Source organism: Myotis nattereri, assembly GCF_964212035.1.
Source record: "Myotis nattereri genome assembly, chromosome: 1".
Lineage (NCBI taxonomy): Eukaryota > Metazoa > Chordata > Mammalia > Chiroptera > Vespertilionidae > Myotis > Myotis nattereri.
Genome location: NC_138075.1, coordinates 33,493,159 through 33,508,131, shown reverse-complemented (window position 1 = coordinate 33,508,131; position 14,973 = coordinate 33,493,159). Strand labels below are relative to the sequence as shown.

General features: G+C 39.4%; 1 protein-coding gene across 1 annotated transcript in view; it reads left to right on the top strand.

Moving 5' to 3' along the window:
• HIF1A (hypoxia inducible factor 1 subunit alpha) overlaps positions 1–13,455 on the top strand; it is a 50,955-nt gene extending 37,500 nt beyond the window's left edge. Inside the window, exons 9-15 of the mRNA XM_081090378.1 lie at positions 3,485–3,705; positions 4,374–4,660; positions 5,920–6,042; positions 6,168–6,592; positions 10,428–10,536; positions 11,559–11,685; positions 12,174–13,455. Coding sequence (XP_080946504.1) covers positions 3,485–3,705; positions 4,374–4,660; positions 5,920–6,042; positions 6,168–6,592; positions 10,428–10,536; positions 11,559–11,685; positions 12,174–12,325 — 1,444 coding nt within the window. The 3' untranslated portion in view covers positions 12,326–13,455. The remainder of the gene's footprint in view (positions 1–3,484; positions 3,706–4,373; positions 4,661–5,919; positions 6,043–6,167; positions 6,593–10,427; positions 10,537–11,558; positions 11,686–12,173) is intronic.
• Positions 13,456–14,973: the final 1,518 nt, after the last annotated feature.

Sequence of the window (14,973 nt, the reverse complement as noted above, 5' to 3'; positions counted from 1 at the left end):
AGCAAGCCTCCTGTTCGCTTCAGCTACCTGGCTGCCGGCTGCCATCTTGGTTGGCAGTTAATTTGCATATCACCCTGATTAGCCAATGGGAAGTGTATTTATTTATTTATTTTTATATTTTTTTATTGATTAAGATATTACATATGTGTACCCTCTACCCCCCCCCTCCCCGCTCATCCCCTCACCCCCCCGTTGTCCGTGTCCATTGGTTAGGCCTATATGCTTGCATATAAGTCCTTTGGTTGATCCTTCCCCCTTGCCCCCACCCTCCCCTACCTTCCCTCCAAGGCCCGCCAGTCCAATCAAAGCCTCTCCGTCTCTGGGTCAGTCCTTGTTCATCAGTTTATGTTGTTCATTATATTCCACAAATAAGTGAGATCTTGTGGTATTTATCCGCTCTCCAGTTCCATCGATGCTGTGGCAAATGGTAAGAGTTCCTTTTTCTTCTTCCTCTTCTTAAAGAATACCTTTCAGCATTTCATATAATGCTGGTTTGGTGGTGATGAACTCCTTTAGCTTTTCCTTATCTGTGAAGCTCTTTATCTGACCTTCAATTCTGAATGATAACCTTGCTGGATAAAGTAATCTTGGTTGTAGGTTCTTGGTATTCATCACTTTGAATATTTCTTGCCACTCTCTTCTGGCCTGCATGGTTTCTGTTGAGAAATCAGCTGACAGTCGGATGGGTACTCCCTTGTAGGTAACTGACTGTCTTTCTCTTGCTGCTTTTAAGATTCTCTCCTTATCTTTTGCTCTTGGCATTTTAATTATGATGTGTCTTGGTGTGGTCCTCTTTGGATTCCTTTTGTTTGGGGTTCTCTGCGCTTCTTGGACTTGTAGGTCCATTTCTTTCACCAGGTGGGGGAAGTTTTCTGTCATTATTTCTTCAAAAAAGGTTTTCAATATCTTGCCCTCTCTCTCCTTCTGGTACCCCTATAATTCTGATGTTGGTACGCTTGAAGTTGTCCCAGAGGTTCCTTACACTATCTTCATACTTTTTGAATCTCTTTTCTTTTTTCTTTTTCGGTTGGGTATTTTTTGTTTCTTTGTATTTCAAATCTTTGACTTGATTCTTGGGATCCTCTTGTCTGCTGTTGGATCTCTGTAAATTATTCTTTATTTCAGTCAGTGTATGCTTAATTTCTAGTTGGTCCTTTTTCATGTCCTCCATGGTCTCACTATACTCCTTGAGGGATTCATTAAATTTATCGGCGGTTTCCATAAAATTCTTGACAAACCTTATAAACGTGGCCTTGAACTCTATATCCAGTCGTCTGCCCTCCTCCGTTTCTGCCAATTGTGACCTGTTTCTTTGTCTCCGCATTTTGGCTGCTTCCCTGTGTTGATAGAGTGGCCCTGCGCGCCAGGTGTCCTGTAGGGCCCAGTGGCTCAGCCTCCCCAGTTACCTGGGGTGGACACTCTTGGTGCACTCTTGGTGCCTCGCTTGTTGTAGGATCACTGGGAGGAATTGACCTCCAGGCCAATTGGCTGTGGGAAGCAGCTGTGTCTGAAGTGGGAGAATGGTCCCCCTCTGACCACTGGGTACAGTGACTCCTGGATCTAAGGAGGTGCTAATTCAGCCCCTGCCTGAGGCCACACAGCCGGAGCCACGAAGAGGCTCAGCTGTGAAGCAATGCAAGCCGCTGCGGGGCCTTGGGCCTTCTCTTGGAAGTTCCGGGTCTGCTTGGCTGGGCTGTAGTTAGGTACATTCACATGCAAAAGCCTCTGCTGCAGCCTGGGTGGGGCGGGGTCTCAGGGAGTCAAAAGGGCGGAGAAAGAAGCTATGGTGATTCTCCGCGCGCGACCGCGTCTCGGTGTCCCGGTAACGGCTGCAAGCACCTCTGAGGGAAATCCGCCCTCAAGTTCGCCCGCTGCCGCCTGACAGAGCAGCCTCTCCCCGTATGAGTCCTGGGTCCCCAGAGACTTCCCAGAACCGGAGTTCAGAGCAGTCGGGAGCTTGTGATTCAAAAAGACAGCCGCGTCCTCAGGTGCCACCCCCTTTCCACGCACGCGAGCCGCCGCCGTACCTCTGCACTCAGCCTCCGCAGCTCCTCTGGCTCTCAGCGTGCTTTTCTTTTCTTCTAGTTGTAGAAATTACACTCAGCCAGCCTTCCTGTTGTTCTGGACGATGTTTGCTCCGTCCTTTGGGATATTTGTCAATTGTTGTGGGAGGCGACTATTTCCCGGTGTTTATCTATGCTGCCATCTTAGTTTCTCCGGGAAGTGTGTTTATTATTAGATAGGATGTGTGTGTGTGTGTGTGTGTGTGTGTGTGTGTGTATTTGTTCAAGCAATACTAGTTAAAGCAGATTGCCACATCATTAGGCTTGTACTGACTTGTTTGGTATGCGCAACAGGAAATATTTTGCTTTCGGAGAACAAGAAAAATAGGTTTTTTGTTTGTTTGTTTTTTTACAAAGAGGAAGGGAGAGGGATAGAAAGTTAGAAACATCGATGAGAGAGAAGCATCGATCAGCTGCCACCTGCACACCACCTACTGGGGATGTGCCCGCAACCAAGATACATGCCCTTGACCAGAATCGAACCTGGGACCTTTCAGTCTGGAGGCCAACGCTCTATCCACTGAGCCAAACCGGTTACAGCAAAATAGGTTTATTTGCGTTACACTTATTGATTTGTGCAGTTATTCAGTGTCTGGTAAGTTTATGTTCAAGAAAAAATAATTTTTATTAAAATGTTCTATTATTTTATGTTAACGATTATTCTTTTATTTCAGCCCTTTGTATTCAGCATGTCTCTATCGAAATAAACCTATGTTTCTATGAAAATTGAAACTTTTGTTTTTTGCAGCCTGCATAAACTTAAACCTTGTTTATTTGGCCCGTGTTAGCCTTTGAGTTTGACATGCGTGGGTTGGATATTTTATTTTTGTATCAGTTTATTTCACATAGTAAATACTATTTGTTGATGAAAGGAGCAATAACATTTATATTTAAACCAAATGAATATGGAGCTGTTTATTATCTCTTTTCAACTCTACCCCTACAGATGATATCACCATATCATTTCCCTACCACTAAAGAAAATATGGCACCCCTCTTAGAAAGAAAGACCTGAGTCATTTACCTATATATCTTTATATTCTAGGACCATCCTTATTGCCAAAGAATTCTTCTGTGCCAGTTTCATTGTATTAGTCAACATAAAAATTGGGAAGGTCTATTTATGTCTTTTATGTACTTGACTGTTACATTTCTTTGTCACCACCACTCTTCCCAAAAGGATAGCTGAAGTTTCTTAATTGAAATTAGTCAAATATTTGAATTATCTTATACTGTGAATTTTAATAGGTCTTTATTTCATATTGGTATTTTCAACCCTAAATGAACGAGAGATTAGGTCACAAGATCTTAAAATGTTCCTTTTCCTAAAGGAGAATTTTTTAAGAGATAAGAGTCCCTTTTCCTCTACCCCCATTGTGTCAACTGCTCATTTAAGAATTACTGATCTCTCTTTTTGACAGTGGTATTATTCAGCACGACTTGATCTTCTCCCTTCAACAAACAGAATGTGTCCTCAAACCAGTTGAATCTTCAGATATGAAAATGACTCAGCTATTCACCAAAGTTGAATCAGAAGATACAAGTAGCCTCTTTGATAAACTTAAGAAGGAACCTGATGCTTTAACTTTGCTGGCCCCAGCAGCTGGAGACACAATCATATCTTTAGATTTTGGCAGCAATGGTGGGTCTGTAGTTAGTTTGTTAATTGCCTAAATTGTGTCTGCTGATGCAAGCCCATTTTAACTGAACTTGATGCTAACATATTTTGTTGGTAATCATTTGGACGTCATGGTCTTATATATTTCATTTTCCATAGTCTTCTTAAAAGTATTTGCTTAAATATTTTGCCTCTGTAATTTCTCAGCATTCCTGTTTTTGTCACATTGTTAGAAATTGTGCTTCAAAGTGTCCTTAAGGTATTTCTTCTCCCCACTTTAATTTTTCTCAGCTACTCTTCTATTTCTATATTCTGTCATATTTTCTCCACGATTTAGCAAAATTATATTGCAATTGGTATAGTTGCATTAAAGGATAAATAAGCAGTCATACCAATATCAAATATTAAAAATGAAAATTATAATTTCAAACTAGGGTAAATTTTAATGAAGAAGTGGTTGGAATTACTGGGTTTTTTATGTCATGTAGATTAATAGGAGTTGTCAGTAGTGGATTAGAAAGATAACTCAGATTTATGGTTATACCATAGTCTCTGTAAACTTTCTGATTAAGGAAAATTGGCTAACGTTTTTGTTGTTTGAGCGAACTAGACAAACCTTTGGTAAAAGGGGACATATTCTATATATGTTAAAATCTAGATATTCTTTAAATTGATTTTTTTTCCCCCTACAGACACAGAAACTGATGACCAACAACTTGAAGAAGTTCCATTATATAATGATGTAATGCTCCCCTCATCTAATGAAAAATTGCAGAGTATAAATTTGGCAATGTCTCCATTACCTGCCTCTGAAACTCCAGAGCCACTTCGAAGTAGTGCCGACCCTGCGCTCAATGAGGAAGTTGCATTAAAATTAGAACCAAATCCAGAGTCATTGGAACTTTCTTTTACCATGCCCCAGATTCAAGATCAGCCCGCTAGTCCTTCTGATGGAAGTACTAGACAAAGTTCACCTGAGGTAGGTGTTGTGATGTAATAAGATAAATTTCAGATTTTAATGTTCAGGAAAGAATGTATTTGTAGATTTTATTCAAACTTTAATTTGAACCACATGTCATGGATTTTGTTTTTGTGCATTTTAGCACTTTAAAATTACTGCAATAATTGTTAAGAGCTTGACTTGGACCTCAGTGGAACATGGGAAAGAACTGGCTTAACAGAAATCTAAAGGGAAAACTTATGTTGCTCCTCTATATCAATAAAACAAAAATAAAAACCTTGAATTTAGGCATCCACAGAGAAAAAACTGTGTGTGCCTATGATAGGTCTAAGCCCATACATATTAACCATTGAGTTGGAGAATTGTCCAGCAGCAAAAGGCTTAAAAGCGAAAAGACTCTAAGCTCTGCCCAGTTTAGTACAGTTTCCATTACTATTTTGAAATTTTCGGTAAGTATAACATGAAAATACCGAATCTAACATAGAGTAAATACGTAATAGCTGTTTTTTATGCAAGTTCTCTCACAATAGAAGTTCTCTTTAAGGGCAAGGTTGGGCTAAGACTAAAGGTATCACGTAGGACTCTATTTCTAAATCTAGAGTGCTTCAACTTTAGAGCTTCCTGTGTCTAAAAATATGCTCAAGAGTTGGGTAACAGATCTGAATATGATGACTTGATAAATGAGGCACAAATAAGTTTTAATAGGTGGTAAATAATTTCATATTATTTATGGAATCAAAACTGGCAAGCTAAAAGTAGGAGATTTGACATCTCATAGCCTTCTGGAGAACACACCCTAATCTCTGGTTACACAGCACTGCAATACTGTGACAGTTGATCTGATAACCAAGATGGCTACTAAGTGACTAATGGATAGATAGTGTATATAGTGTGGATATGCTGGACAAAGGGATGATTCCTGTCCATGGCAGGACATAGTGGGACAGTGCAAAATTTCATTACACTCAGAACAATGCAAAATTTAAAACTTACCAATTGCTTACTTTTGGGATTTCCCATTTAATGTTTTCAGACCTGAGTTGTCCACAGGTAACTGAGAAACTGCAGAAAGTGAAACCTCAGATAAGGGGAAGCTATTGAATTAGCAAAAATTGTTAAAAGTGTAAGCTCAAAAATTTAACTTTTCACTAGATGAAATTTGATAGAACAGATGGACTTTGTTGTGTATTGTCTGAGATCTGGTTGGAGAATTCTAACAACTAGCAAAACACAGAGGCTTATTCTGGGAAAGTGAATACATTTAATTCCTTTTACAGCCTACCAGTCCCAGTGAGTATTGTTTTGATGTTGATAGTGATATGGTCAATGAATTCAAGTTGGAATTGGTTGAGAAACTTTTTGCTGAAGACACGGAAGCAAAGAATCCATTTTCTACTCAGGTATACGAATTTGTTTATTATATTTTACATTAATCTTTATTAAATTTTTAGTCTAATGACTTTAACTTGTTTTTCTTTTGTAAGATGTGGCCATTGTAAAAACTCATACATTTGTTGTTTTATAGGACACTGATTTAGACTTGGAGATGCTAGCTCCTTATATCCCAATGGATGATGACTTCCAGTTACGTTCCTTTGATCAGTTGTCACCATTGGAAAGCAGTTCTACAAGCCCTCAAAGTGCGAGCACAGTTACAGTATTCCAGCTGACTCAAATGGAAGAACCACCTGTTACCACCACCACTACCACTGCCACCACTGATGAATTAAAAACACTCACAAAAGATGGTATGGAAGACATTAAAATATTGATTGCATCTCCATCTCCTACCCACGTACCTAAAGAAACTTCTAGTACCACAACATCACCATATAGTGATAATCGAAGTCGGACAGCCTCACCAAACAGAGCAGGAAAAGGAGTTATAGAACAGACAGAAAAATCTCATCCAAGAAGCCCTAACGTGTTATCTATCACTTTGAGTCAAAGGTATTTATTTATGTGTAACATTAAAGTTATAGTTCTTTTATTTTTTAGAAAATGTGTATGATGGTAAATTATTTCTAAATGTAGCAAACTTTCTAATGTAATATGCTTTAAAGTACATAAAATTGATATACAAATTTTGAACTTAGAACAAGCACTCTAGGAACTATTTCTAAATTAGCTTATGTATTTATTTTCTCTAAAATAGTCATATCACCTATCTAAATGTAGGGTCTTCTAATACCTCTAAAAATAAAATCCAGCCAGTAAGTTCTGTAAATGTACAAAAATTGGCTTGGGGTGTGTGTGTGTGTGTGTGTGTGTGTGTATGTATACATATATATATATTGATTTCAGAGAGGAAGGGAGAGGGAGAGAGAAATAGAAATATCAATGATGAGAGAGTATCATTGATCAGCTACCTCCTGCACGCCCCCTACTGGGGATCAAGCCCACATCCTGAACATATGCCCTTGACCGTAATTGAACCCAGGACCTTCCAGTCCAACACTCTATCCACTGAGCCAAACCAACTAGGGCTGGCTTGGTTTCTTATGGTTGGTTAAATCAGTCTAGTTTATTCTCACTGCTTCTGTTCCATGGAGCATTTTTTTAGCTTACCTGAAAAAAAGTCCTTCCTACTTCAGGGTATTTCCAATTCCACAGTGAGCCTGAAGGTCTTCAGTCCTCAGTATTCCGTATAGATAGTTATAAGACTTCTTTTTAAATTTTATGTATAGTTATGTTATAATTGCTTTTATTTTTAAAAAATGCATTTTCACTGATTTCAGAGATGAAGGGAGAGAGCAAGAAATATCGATGAGAATCATTGATTGGCTGCCTCCTGCACACCCACACTAGGGACTGAGCCTGCAACCGGGCATGTGCCCTGACCAGGAATCGAACCGTGATCTCCTAGTTCATAGGTCAATGCTCAACCACTAAGCCACACCAGCTGGGCATATTTTTCATTACTTATTTATAGAACATTATATTTTATAGGTTAAATAGGGTTTTAAGAGCTACAGCAGGAATCTAAGCCTGATTTTATGACATTGCTTCTGTGGAGTAAATTTAAGCAAATATCTGGACACCAAACACATTTTAAGTTATACTTTATGTATATAATTTATAATGGGATTTAACATGTTTTAAATTTAAAGCTCTAGTTACAGGAAATAAGTTTTAGCTAGTCAGTGGGGCAGTGTGTGTAGGAGAAAAATGATTCTTTTTCTACTGTGCCTAGACTGATCCAGATATCAGTAGCAATGGGAAAAGGCACTGCCATAGCCAGGGCTCATGGCATATTGCTTCTGCCTTGAATCAATGCTTTCTTTGATCTAGAGTGCTGGGAGAGGCCTTTTCCTAGACATAAGAAAAGATCTTGGAGCTTTAGATATAAAAAGGAGCATTTTACATTACTTTATAAATTACTATGTTACCAACTGACTTTAAATTTAAACTCCGAGTTCTACTAGGGCAGTGGTCGCCAACCTTGTGGGTCCGCAGACCACTGGTTGGTGACCACTGCTTTAGGGCAATGACAGTGTCTTTGTTGACATTTTAGTGGTATTAATACTTAATTCAGTCCCTATTGTGTAGTAGCTATAAAATGAATGGTTATTGTGTGGACAGATGAATGAATATCCTCTATAATAATAAAAACATAATATGCTAATTAGACCGGATAGCCAAAAGTCCTTCCGGACAAAGCCATGGTGGCCGGCAGCAGCAGCAGGGTAATGGGGGCAGCACCTTCCCCTGATCCACCCGGTCACCTCCTGCAGAGGGAGGCCAGACTACGGCTTAGGCGGGGAGCAGGCCTAAGTCATCAGTAGGACATCCCCTGAGGGTTCCTGGATGTGAGAGGGGGCAGACTGGGCTGAGGGACCCCCTCCTCCCCCCCAGTGCATGAATTTTCATGCACTGGGCCTCTAGTAGTAATATAATGGTGATGACAATGACCTTTTTACAGTTTACTAGTAGCTACAGGAGACTATGAATATTCAGTTTTCTGAACAACTATATAGTTGTCAAAACCAAAGTCTTAGTATCAAATCACGTTAGCAATTTTTTTTTTTTACATTAGTTCCACTATAGTGTGCACTAAATACCTTACGAGATGAATTTTATGAACTATAGGGGCTTTTTCATTACTATTTCTCTAGGTAGTTATTTGCAAAATCAAAGTGCTATACTAAGTCAGACACTTTATAGCAAAGATTAAAGATAACCATTAAAAGTACTGCTACTGCCCTTGCCGGTGTGGCTCAGTTGGTTGGAGCATTGTTCCATACACCAAAAGGTGACAATATTTTTCTCTCACATGGATATTTCCCGTTCTCTCTCCCTCCCCCTCCCTCCCTTCCTCTATCTAAAATCATTTTTTTAAAAAGTACTACTGAGGTGATATTTACACTATACACTGAATTATACATCATAAAGATAATATAGTTATGTAAGAATTTTAAAACCTGCCTGTCTGTATATTGGACATTTTACAAAACTGCATGTAGGAAGGAGTTAGGCAGCAGTTCTCAACCTGTGGGTCGCAACCATCGGGAAACACATAAAGCATATCAGATATTTACATTACGATTCATAACAGTAGCAAAATTACAGTTATGAAGTAGCAACGAAAGTAATTTTGTGGTTGGGGGTCACCACAACATGAACTGTATTAAAAGGTTGCGGCATTAGGAAGGTTGAGAACCACTGAGTTAGAGTAATATACATTGAGTGGCCAGATTATTATGATGGGCCAGATTATTATGACCACCCCATCAGTACTTCATTGACACTTCGAAAAATACTGAATATTGAAAACTTCCTAAGAAAATACTCTCAAGGTTTTATTATTATTATTATTTGCATAACTAATTCACTTCATTGTACTGATGGGGTGATCATAATAATCTGGCCAGTCATCATAATCTGGCCACTCAGTGTGTTACCTGCCCATATACATTCTCAACTATATGTGAAACAGAGCAAGGAGCCATTTATGATTAATGTATTGATGGGGAATTCTTGAGAAGACAAAGTAGCTATTATAAAATTGATGTATTTGACCCACCAAGTAGTTCTTCACTATTTAATATTAATTTTAGATGCAGGTTTGATAACATATCAATACTGGAGGCAAATTGACTTAGTAGGAAAGTCACTGGGAGGGCATGGATCTAAAGAGATCTAGAATGTACTTCCATATCCACAACTAATTAGCAGTGGGACTTTGAGATATTTACCTAATGGGCTTCAGGTTTCTCATTTATAAAATGGGTATATATATATATATATATATATATATATATATATATATGTTACTATCTTTGGGATTGGAGTGAAATTAAAATGAACTAATGAATATGAAATGTCTTATGAACTGAAAATGCTATGCAAGTGTGAAATTAATTTTTTATCACAGTAGTCCCAAGATTATCTGAATTATATTAGATGGAATAAAAGGCCAATATTTAAGTTTTTGACTTATAAAGATATCAATCTAGTTCACTTCTATTAATAGAAAAATGCGAATTTTAGGATATTTTGTTCTGAAAATTGAGCTTCAGGGTTGAGCGTCTGCCCCCTGGTGGTCAATATGCTCCCACAGCCAACCTCCCTCTGCTGGCCAACCTCCCATGGTCCCTTTCCCCAGCCAGCCGGCCCCTATTGACCCCAATCGGCCCCAATTGTCAGCCAGGCCAAGGGACCCCATCCGTGCACAAATTTGTGCACCAGGCCTCTAATATAAATATATTTTGTTGAAAAAAGCTACTTGGATAGTTCTAAAAAATAATAAAACAACCACATTTTTATCTAAATTTTTTTCTTTCAGAACTACTGTTCCTGAGGAAGAACTAAATCCAAAGATACTAGCTTTGCAGAATGCTCAAAGAAAACGAAAAATAGAACATGATGGTTCACTTTTTCAAGCAGTAGGAATTGTAAGTGTAAGAGTATGTGTTTGCCTTTTCTAGTCTAGCTAATGTTCTCTTTATAAGTTACATCTATAGTAATAATAGAGGGATATGCAAATTGGTTGAGACACCCTCATGCAACGACTGAACAGCAGGCTGCGTGGGGCGACCAGGCCAGCGGGGGAGTGGGGGGGAGTTAGGGGCGACCAGGCCGGAGGGGGCGGGGGGCAGTTGAGGGTGACCAGGCCGGCAGGGGGGGCAGTTAGGGGCGATCAAGGCTGGCAGGCAGAGGCAGCTAGGGATGATCAGGCTGACAGCGGGGTCAGTTAGGGGTGATCAATCAGGCAGGCAGGTAAGCGGTTAGGAGCCAGCGGTCCTGGATTGTGAGAGGGATGTCTGATTGCCCTCCCTGGGATCGGGCCTAAACCAGCAGTCGGACATCCCCTGAGGGGTCCCGGAATGGAGAGGGTGCAAGCTGGGCAGAGGGGACACCCGGTGCATGAATTTCGTGCAGCGGGCCTCTAGTATATAGATAATTCCTTGTTTCTTCTAAATACTAAAGTTGTATTTTTAGAATTAAACATTGGTCGTTTTTTTCACTTTATACACACTTTCTTAAAAACAAAGACAATGAATACATTCTCAGTGTAAAAATTTCAGATAATACAGATGTATTTTGAGTAAAATGTGATGTTCTCCCCTTATTCCACCCAACATCACTACCAGTCTTGTTCTCTTCCCTTTAAGTTAATTTCCCCTTCTTATTCCCAAAACACAATAGTTTTGTTAAGTCCGTGTTCTTGTAACCCATACCGATATTTTAAGATTAACTGGAAAGAATTTATAGAGAAGTTGTTAGCCATAATGTGTGGCAAATAAATGTCTTGATCAGTTAGTAGTGGTAAGAGAAAGAATTAAAAACAATTTGGGGCAGTATTTGATTTAAGAAGCCTGCCTTCTCCATGTTATTAAACTTTCATTGATATCAAAGTTTTTGATTTTTTAAAAAACTGAACGTAATAAAATTGAAATAACTTTCCTCTTTTTAGGGAACATTATTACAGCAGCCAGATGATCGTGCAACTACCACATCACTTTCTTGGAAACGTGTAAAAGGATGCAAATCTAATGAACAGAATGGAATGGAGCAAAAGACTATTATTTTAATACCCTCTGGTTAGTTTATTCTTTTTGTCCTGAATATCAATAGAATTATATGGTTTTTTATTTAAGAGCTTTGTTCTAAGTGAAAGTGGTTTTCATTCCTTAGCAAGATTAAAAACTAAGGTAGCATTTTACCTAATGTCTGTAACAGCTATTTCAAGATGGAACTTTATTTTTTTAGTAATTATCTTTGATATGTCTATGTATTATTAATATTGAATAGAAGCTAAATCTTGTAAATGTTTATGCCTTTTTCTAAATTGATTTAGCACTCCTTTGTCCTTCCGTGTATCCTGTGAACATTTCTGACATAGCGCCAGTAACACTTGATTGCACTTACTTGTTTACATAGCAATGGTTTACAGTTTTACACCATAGACTAAAAACCCTTCCAGAAAGAGTTTATTTGCCTTATTTTCCCAATGCTTAGTGCATAGTGGGTGTTTAATAATAGCCATTGACTAGATGAATGAATACTTAGATATCTCTTTGTTTTCCAGACTTAGCATGTAGACTCCTCGGGCAATCAATGGATGAGAGTGGATTACCACAGCTGACCAGTTATGATTGTGAAGTTAATGCTCCTATACAGGGCAGCAGAAACCTACTGCAGGGTGAAGAATTACTCAGAGCGTTGGATCAAGTTAACTGAGCTTTTTCATAATCTCATTCCTTTATTTTGGACACTGGTGGCTCATTACCTAAAGCAGTCTATTTATATTTTCTATATCTAATTTTAGAAGCCTGGCTACAATACTGCACAAACTCTGTTAGTTCAGTTTTGATCCCTTAATTTACATTAATGCCAGATCACAGCACATTTTCACAGTTCTTTGGTATTTAAACCATTGCATTGCAGTAGCATCATTTTTAAAATGCACCTTTTTATTTATTTATTTTGGGCTAGGGACCTAGTTTGTCCCTTATCGAATTATTTTTAATAAGATGCCAATTTAATCTTTTAAGAAGGCATAACCTTTCATCATGATCAGCTTAAAAAATTTTTACTCAGTTTTTCACATTTACATAAACAATAGTGATTTGCCAGCAGTACATGGTAGCCTCAATTGCACAATATATTTTCTTAAAAAATACCAGCAGTTACTCATGCAATATATACTGCATTTATAAAACTAGTTTTTAAGAAGAACTTGTTTTTGGCCTATGAAATTGTTAAACCTGGAACATGACATTGTTAATCATATAATGATTCTTAAATGCTTGTATGGTTTATTATTAAATGGGTAAAGCCATTTACATGATATAGAAAGATACATATATCTGGAAGGTATGTGGCATTTATTTGGATAAAATTCTCAATTCAGAGAAATGAATTTGATGTTTGTATAGTCACTTTGCCAGCTCAATAAAAAAAAACGATAATACCCTATCTGTAGTTGTGGAAATTTATGCTAATATTGTGTAATTGATATTAAACCTAAATGTTCTGCCCACCCTGTTGGTATAAAGATGTTTTGAGCAGATTGTGTACAAACAAAAACAAAATCATGCTTTATTAGCAAAATTGCCTAGTATGTTAATTTGCTCAAAATTTGATGTTTGGTTTTATGCACTTTGTCGCGATTAACATCCTTCTGTTTTCATATAGATTTCAATAATTGAGTGATTTTAGAGGTATTATTTTAGAAATATATAGTTGTCACAGTAAATACCTTGTTTTTCTATGTGCATTGTACAAAATTTTCATTCCCTTTGCTCTATGTGGTTGGATCTAACACTAACTGTATTGTTTTGTTACTTCAAATAAACATCTTCTGTGGACCAGGCCTCCTTGATCAGCTTTTATGTTAATTTTTATTTCAGTATCTCCAACTCCTAAAATTGCCAACAATTTAAGTATTTTATGAAGATTACATTGGCATGGATTGGTTATTTCAAATAAAGTCTATAATAATAAAAGCATAATATGCTAATTAGACCAGACGTCCTTCCAGACAACCTTCCAGATGAAGCCAGGGCTGTGAGGGAAGCCCAGGTCCTGGGTGCCAGAGGGAAGCCAGTGCCTGGCAGCTGGGGGAAGGAAGGCCTACTGTTACATGAATTTCATGCATCAAGCCTCTAGTAATTTTAATATGAATGGGATGGGTGAAACGAATCCTAAACATTATAGTAACACTAGAGGCCCAGTGCACAGGGCGGGGGGTTGGGGGTGGAGGTGGGGGCCCTCAGCCCGACTTGCACCCTTTCCAATCTGGGAGCCCTTGGAATCTGGGACTTCTGGCTCCTAACCACTCTGCCTGTCTGCTTGATCCCCCTAAGTGCCCTCCCCTCCCAGCCTGGTCACCCCTATTAACTTTTTTTTTTATTCTTAACCCCTTCACACACAATTGTATTTGACTTCCTTATTGGCTTCTCCCTGTCACAATTTTTCTCTGTGTAACACTTTTTCCTACTGACTCATCATTTATAAACTTTTCTTTCCTCTTCCTACTTCTGTTCCATCATCCTTCCCATCTTTCTCCTACCCTCCCTCCCCAGATTCCTTCTTTCCTTTATCTTTACCCTCCCTGTCCTTTTCCTTCCTTCCCACCTTAATTTTTTTCTTCACTTCCTCAGACCTGCTTTGGTCTCCCCCATTTCTTCCTTCTTCCCATTCTCCTTTTAAGTTCTACTGGCTCCCCTTTAAAACTTTTCTTCCCTCCCTCTTCCACATCCTTCTCTACTTCCACTGTTGTAATATCTATCTACCTGCCTAATTATTCAATATCATTTATCTTTTTTCTTTTCTGACTCCTTTTAAAATCTGCCCCCAGTACACAATTATAATTGATTTTCATTATAGCTCCTACAGTTCACTCACACATCCCCTTCTTTAACTGCTCTCTACTGACTCCTTTATAAAGGGAAGGGGGCGTTAACCCCCAGCCCAGGGCTCAGCCCGAGCCAGGTGTTCACCACCACCCGCACCCCCACCCCTTCCCCATCCTCCCCGTGGCTGTCCTGCTCCCATTCCCTGCCCGGGATGCAGGGCCCAGCAAGGGTGGCGGAGGCACGCAAGGCCCGGGTGCTGCTGCCCAAAAGCAGGAGCGCCTCCGCCCAGAAGGCCTCGGACCCGTCCTCCACTCCGTCCCGGACTCCTCCCCACCAACGCCGCCACTGCCCTCCTCCCGTGTCTGGGTGGGGCTCTGCTCCACACCGCCTGCGCCCCGCCCCTCGCCGGGTGTACTTCCCTTTTCCATTCCTGCGCCTGTCCTATCCTATCCTACCCTGGGCCTTGCAGCTGCCTGAGCAGAGCGTGGGGACGCAGCCTGCAGGTCCTGTGGTGAAGTGATGCTGTAA